Raw genomic sequence first — 7,350 nt, forward strand, 5'->3', positions numbered from 1 at the left:
AGCTAAAAGCTTTAATGTGACATACAGAAGACTTCTTTTTGATGGTGCTTCTCAAACATGTCAACATGTTTTCATATTGAGACAGCGTGGTATTATATGGCTTTGGATAAATGCTCCCGGTTTTTGCCCTTTTTCTGTATCTCATAAAGCATTTTTTCTGTGAACAGAAAATACACGGTTTGTGCTGTATAGCAATCAGGTAGCTTAGTGCAGAGTGCAAGCTGGCAACATTGATATTAAGTGACTGAACTCTTACAGAGCTCTGCCATCTTTCTGATGAATGGCAGTAAATCCATTTTGCACAAACTAAAAATTGGGTTTTACCATATATTACAAAGCAAACTGGGTGGGTGGGTAGCTACCTGCATGGAGGCAGACATAGGCCACTGGAAGAACCTGCACCTTCCTGTAAGCTTGTGTCATCTCAGTGACTGAGTCACGAGATGTGACTTTGAGCTGTGTCTGGAGTTTTCTAGGAAGGGCTGTTTTGAGTATGTGGGATAAGTAGTTAGCAAGAAATGAAAGTCATTCTGCTCTTTTTTCAGAAACAGATACGAATGCAGGTCTCCTTACTCTTCATGAGTTTCATGGAGATGGGTGAAGTTCTGGCCTGGTGGACCTAATGTCTAAGCTCAGAGTTTTCCTAGTCCCACTAGGGAACGCTTCAGATACAAGAGAGAATTTCACAACCAAATCAACTTTTAATTCTAGGTTATGATAGAAGCACGAGTTTTTCAAGAAAAAATGCTTTCAAAAATATTTGTAAAATAATTTAGGACCATTTCAACAATGACAGATGAATGTTCAATCTGCCACAGAAGTGCATTCAGTAGTTAAAAGGCGCAGTTTATGATGATCTACTGAAAATCACTGTTTATCTAGAAAAATTAACTGTTCCTTAGTAATACAGCCTTAACACTCTTTTGAAATAAGCTTGATTTTTGCCAGCTCTTTTTTTAACCAAGAAGACATTTGCAGATGTTTGGAATCAAGTAATACAATTGACTAGGAAAAGAGTGTAGAACAAAGAAGCAAATATTACTGTGATACCCTGTGAAATTCATACACTTGATACTGTGCAGTTATGTCCTCTTCATGAAAAGGTTACTACAAAGCTAGAAATGTTTGGGAAAAAAATATGTTCAGAGGAAATGGAGAGCCTCTATGCAAGGAAGAGACAAAATAGCAAGGACATTTTAGCCTACAAAGTGTACACTTTGAGGGATAATGTGCTTGAAGTAGCTGCAAACATAGCATAGACAACACATCCTTTAAATAATCAAGGGATGAGGAGAGCATCAAAACTAGTTGCATATCAAATTATTTTGGATTTATGTCTTTAAAAATAGTGGTAGTCAGGATGTGGAACTACTTGCCTCAGTATGGAAGGGTTACAATACACAAGGGTGTTCACGTAAAAGGTTACACTGATCTTGGTGGGTAGTGACTAATAAATTCACACATGGAACAGAAAATGAGCATTAAAGATTCCAAGATGCGTGGAAAAGTGTCTGGGCTGGCAACTGCTGTAGCCTGGAAGAGATAACCAGGAACATACTGCATAGGAGAGTATGATCTTCCATGTGTTCCATGATATCAATGTAATCTTCAGTTATTGGCCACTGCTAGAGACAGGTGCTAATTGTTCCTTTTGATCTGATACAGCATAGTTATTTTAATGTTCCCTTGTAGTGGAGAGTGTCAGCATAAACAGGAACAAAAGAAAGATGAGTTGAGTTTGGTGTAAAAATGGATTCCTGGAGGGAAGGTTATTCCTGAATTCTGTTCTCACCTGATGACATCTCTCCTATTCGATTAAAAAAACAGTGGACAGTAGAAGTAAGGCCATTCTGAGTAATTGCTGTTGCCTTTCTGATGACACAGATGGCAGAGGATTGCTGCTTGACAATTGTTGGAAATCTTATAACTCCTGGCTCTAAACTCGGTCTGTCATTTGAGCGGAATGAAGACAAACAATATTGGCATATTAGTCCCGATGGCAGAATTTATAGCAAGATGAAACCCAAGCTGGTTTTAGATATCAAAGGTAAGCAAATGTTATCTCATTACATTGGGTCTTAATTACATGGTATTTGCAGTGCGAGACACACTAAATGCTCCTATAAATTAAGGATGGTGCTTTAGTTGCTTTAATCTAGAAGCAAAAAAGACCCGATCAGCTAGTTTGACCTCCTGAATTATACAGGCCCTAGGACTTAATTTCATTTCTCCTACGTATACAATTTAGTAACCCACAGTACTTGCTTATCTTGTATTCTCAGTGTCCACTCACTGCAGATAGCCTCTGTTAATTTTTGGGCAATGTGAATATGTATATTTAAAATGGTGAAGCAAGAACAACCTAACTTTACATTAACTGTAATTTCTGTAAGTGCAACTTTTCTTATATAATAGTTGTAGGTGCAATACCAAAAGGATATTAGGAAAGCAAAGGCAGGCACTGATATGATTAGATGCAAAAAGGTGAGGTTCTTTTGTTTATTAATGGCTATACCTATATGGCAAGCGTGAGATTCTGCCATAGCAGCCCGGGGTCTGTGAACATTTGATGTGTATTTTGGAGTCACTTTTGTCATAGTAATTTGATTTGTGTAGATATTGTTTCTGAACTTAGTTTTCAGAGTTTCACAGAAGGTCTAAAAAAGTAGCAAATAAAATGATTAGCAGAATTAGCATAATCACATGTTCTTACATAACTGCTTTTTTGGGTGAAGGGAGTATACATTTTCTGTAACTGTTCTATTCTATTAACTTTTTAGCCGTTTTAAAATTTATTTTAAATTGATGCTGTGACATTAATAACAACCACCACTACCCCCCAGAAAACCCCAAATCAACCAGAAAAACAGCATAGTCAACAGTCAACACTTTAGAACTAAACAGGACTGAATGCCTGAAATCGTAGAATATCCTGAGCTGGAAGGGACCTATAAGGATCATCAAAGCCCTCAAAACTCCTGGCCCTGCACAGGACACCCCCCAAGAGTCTCACCATGTGCCTGAGAGCATTGTCCAAAATCATCTTCAACTATATTAGGCTTGGTGCTGTGACCACTTTCCTGGGGAGCCTGTTCCAAACAAGCAGAAATACTACTGCTTTGCCTTTTCTTCAGTTAATCATGTTAAAAGCAATTATGTGTTCTGCATTTATAATTGAAGAACTTTGCAATTGATAGGTCTGGTAGTGGAAGTATAGATACACTCTTAGCTTTAAAACAAAGTAAATCTGTACAGTAAATACAAAACAGGAGATACATTTAGCTTTTATATGAAAAAGCCTAATAAGAACATTGCCTGTTTCTGCCAACTCTGCTGATCCATTCCGGACCACAAATTGTGTGTTAAAGAATTCCTCAGCAAATGAATGCAGTTGTGTAACTGTGCAGTTGCCAATGCCACCTTGTGGATAAACTGGCATAGCACAAGGCCTTGTCCAGAGCACCATGCTATCAAAGTAAATAGTCTCTCTATCCACTGAAGAAAAAAAGCCATATTTTCCTATCTTAACAGGTTTACATTCTATCAGACACCACTTAAAAAAAATTTTTGCACTCACAGTGATAAATAAGCTACAAAAAAAAATATTAGCTACAAAGCTCAGTATGTTTCACTCATCATAAACTTTCAGCTGCCAGGCTTGTCTTTTGCTCAGTCAGGAGGCAGTTGGGGTGCAGAACAAAAAGACAGTGTCCGTGGGAGTGTCCTGGTGCTTTGTATAAATGGTTGGCACAGATGGCTATTTCCAGGGGGAATACCACCTGCTTTGAAGGCCAGTTTGTACTACAGGAAATGTATGTGTTCTACATTTCTGCAGTACATACTAGAATCTGAGGGAAAACCCATCAATTCTCTCTTTCGGCTCCAGTCAAATGTGTCTTTGCTTCCCAGTTTCTTAAGTCAGAATATTAATAGTGTTCTTGTATGAAAACATGTCTGGCATAATATCACATTAGTAGATTAAGCTTTTCTAAGAAATGTTTCTATTTTGCATTCAGATACGTTCAGCTGCCAGTGGAAACAGCTGAACATTGGGTGATACATTGTGCATGATGACTTGTGATTCATCTGGTCAGAATAAAGGATTATAATGGCAAGGAGTAAACGAGTGCCAGACCTTGTCTCTGACTTGGTCACGTGTGTATTGTCTGTTAGCAGAAGGACTTACTTCATCATCTAAACATCTTCACTCTGTTTTTAGAGTCAAGTGACAACTGACAATTGTTGCAGAAAAACTGAATAGTCAAATGTGACTTTTAGGAAGTGACAGTCTTCAAGGAGCTGCACCTGACTGTACTTCAGTGTTTCTTTCCTTTTCCATCCAGGCTGAAAAAGCTGAGAAACTGAATTGCTAAAGGGGTGAAGAGAATAAAGCAGACTGATTCTGGTTAATTCATTAACTGTTTAAAAAATAAATTCCAAAAGCAGGCAGTGATGAAAATACGTTTGTCTTCTCAGAGCTATGGCTCAAAGAGAAATTGTCTACACCAGCTCTTACAGAGCTTTTCTGAAACCTAGAGTATTTGTCTCTTACTTCAAATATAACCTCCCTTCTTTGACATTTCTCTCTACAGGAGGCACACAGTATGACTGTGACCATGTCGTTGTCAACACAGTCAGTGAAGAAAAATTAACGCAGTGTTGGGAACCGCTGGTTGTATAAACCCAGTGAAGCAAAGGTGATGTTTGAATTAGCCACTATTCTGGACACTGGAATTGGCACTGCCGTCTCTGAAGGATACAGGATGAATGATGAGAGTTTTGTCTTTTCTTCACAATTTAAAAAAGAATAAGCAACAGAATGATTTCACCTCCCTATCCAAGATAATTTTCCCTATAAAAGCTTGAGTATCTCAAAATCTTCCTTTTTTTTTTTTTTCTTTTTTCTTTTTGTTGTTTTTAAATCCTTGCAATTCAGTGTTGGATAGAGAGTGGCAGTATGCCTCAGGCTAGAAGGGAGCAACTGAACGTGGGAGAGACCCCACACAGTTACAGTCATGTCAGTGAGTAGTTAACCCAGAATAGTCAGTAAGTGCAACTTATTTTATAAAGGACAGGAGTGCAGTGTGTATGCGGTTATAGCAACTTGGACCTGTGGGATGTAGTACAGAGAAATATTCACTACAAAAAATTAATATATTTGGTTCACTGGAACAAACTTATGTTTACTGAAAGTTTAAAGACTGCTAGTACAGCACATCCAAACAAATTTTAATATGTGGCTTCAAGTATAGTTAGTAGTATGCTAATATAGTAAGTCCTAAATTAAGGAAAAATTCTAGATTTTCTCATGTATAGAGGATGTAAAGTAGCAGATATTTTGTTAGAAAATCAGAGGACTGGCAAAAGGATGCATTGGAATGTGAAGAATTTGCCCATTTCCTAGGTTGCCTAACTTCTTGAGTTTGGGGGTATTTTGCTTCTTTGCCAAAACACATTTGTACCTTCTAAAACAGTTTCAGTAAGTAGAGTCTTAATGAACTCAAAAATTATATAGGAAACAAGAAATCTTACGGAAAGAATTACTAAAGATGACTGCAACAGCCTGGAAGCAACTTGAGGTTATTGAGTTTTCCAGCCATTGGCTGTTGGGCTTACCATAGAGCATGCCCAACTCCCCAATATTTCTGGAGATGTTAGAGAGCAATGTTAGTGGTGGGCTCCCGGCTCCCCATTGGACAGAAGTGTCAGACTCCCCTAGGAAGGGGCACAGCCAAGCCTGGATACATGCCCAGCCTGAAGGGCTGTGCCCATTCCAAGTAAGTGTTACTGTTTAATAAACTTTAATAAAGAGCTTGTGACACGTAGGATGTTCTGATGACTACAGGAGGTCCTTCTGTTGCTCTACTTTTAACCTGGTCATGTTAGTTTTCCTTAATAATGTTGGCAAAAAGGTAAAATACAAACTCTGATACTATGCTGCTGTGTTTTGTTCTGGCTTGGACCAGTGTTATTACAAGCTGCTCTGAGGAGCATCCAGGCCTTTGTCTTGCATAGTAAATCTGTTTAAAATTAACATTTTCATTACTGTTGTATTGCCTCAAAGGATACTGGTGCTTTTGCTATTAGCACCCTAGAGGAAGTGCCTTACTAATTTTCTTCCTTTTGTAAAGACACACTGAAGTTTTGTTGCTCTGAAATGTGCTGCTTTTAGTCCTTAATAGAAAATATGATGTTACTGGTTCCAAACAGTGGTACTTTGTCATATTGATGTGCTTTTGCTATATATAATATAGCATTTTACAAATAAATTAATGTTAGGTAATGTTTTTATTGAAGTTATTTTTAAAGGTAGAAAAATGGCATTTTATTAGTTTTGCTTTCATTTTGTGCCCATCTCTGTCCATAATTCCTCTGTGACAGCCAGACCCTGAGGAGTGAATACATGGTGTGGAATAGCTGCAGGCTCTGAGGAATGGGTGATTCTTCTATACAAGAAGAATCTTCTGTACATTTTTGTACATGTACCTGTATAAGCATTTATGCACAGGGCCACCATTCACATGGCTGCCACTTCTGTCCCCTGGTAGACGTGTTGCATGACATGGTTTGTGCACCACCACAGCTTCACTGCAGTAAATGGACAGCTCTCACTTAAGAAGTTGCCACCTTCCTTCAATCCACCAGCATAATTGCAGGGGAAGTTACTCCACAGCCCATCTCTGGCAAAATGTCAAGTTGGAAAACAGCCCACCAGACACAAACACCCCCTCCAGCACTTCACCAGCACTGATGAGACACAGCAGGAACAGGGACAAAAATCATGTCTACCCTACTTGCACAAACACTGCAGTCAGCTGAATTTGGGCCAGGAGTTGGGCAATTAGAATAATTATCAGTTACAGATTGATTGTGTTCAATGCTTCTATTTAGATTAGCTGTGTCATGAGAGAATTGCCATAACAAGATCAAAGTATCAGTCTTGAGAAAGTGATGTGACCATTTAGTTCTAAGAGTGAAACAGCTTGAGTAATAATCTACATTAGTGAAGGTAAATAGAAGTAGGAAAGCCAAGGAAAAACAGCACAGGTTTCATATAGACAAGTAGATAAGAGTGTGCCTCACCATTTCAGGACTTTCATCTGAAAAATAAAAGCCCAAAAAATACAAAAGGAAAATGCTGCAGGCTGTTCCTCTTATCCTAAGAGTGACATTTTTAGCATGTTTTCAGGTAGAAATGCCTAAGAGACATTAATATGTCTTGCCTGCAGAGTAAGAAGGAATCAGAGGCTTTTCTAAAACAAGATTTTTAAGTTATGCATCCTGTATGAGCTTTTAAAAAAGAAACACTTGCTACATACCAATTCATGTTCAAGGACTAGGCAGGCAGAC

The 7,350-nt window shown here is 38.4% G+C and overlaps 1 protein-coding gene and 1 long non-coding RNA gene across 4 annotated transcripts in view; one reads left to right on the forward strand and one right to left on the reverse strand.

Moving 5' to 3' along the window:
• CRYBG1 (crystallin beta-gamma domain containing 1) overlaps nucleotides 1-6,283 on the forward strand; it is a 95,189-nt gene extending 88,906 nt beyond the window's left edge. For all 3 annotated transcript variants that reach the window (XM_041715106.2, XM_072926744.1, XM_030269355.4), the window contains 2 exons: nucleotides 1,885-2,047; nucleotides 4,593-6,283. In XM_041715106.2, coding sequence (XP_041571040.2) covers nucleotides 1,885-2,047; nucleotides 4,593-4,681 — 252 coding nt within the window. In that variant the 3' untranslated portion in view covers nucleotides 4,682-6,283. The remainder of the gene's footprint in view (nucleotides 1-1,884; nucleotides 2,048-4,592) is intronic.
• Nucleotides 2,468-3,532, reverse strand: LOC121469694 (uncharacterized). The gene is made up of 2 exons (XR_005979827.2): nucleotides 3,014-3,532; nucleotides 2,468-2,657 (listed from the first exon to the last, which is right to left on the reverse strand). It is a non-coding gene; the product is annotated as an uncharacterized lncRNA (long non-coding RNA).
• Nucleotides 6,284-7,350: the final 1,067 nt, after the last annotated feature.

Source organism: Taeniopygia guttata, chromosome 3 (assembly GCF_048771995.1).
Source record: "Taeniopygia guttata chromosome 3, bTaeGut7.mat, whole genome shotgun sequence".
NCBI classification, from domain to species: Eukaryota; Metazoa; Chordata; class Aves; order Passeriformes; family Estrildidae; genus Taeniopygia; species Taeniopygia guttata.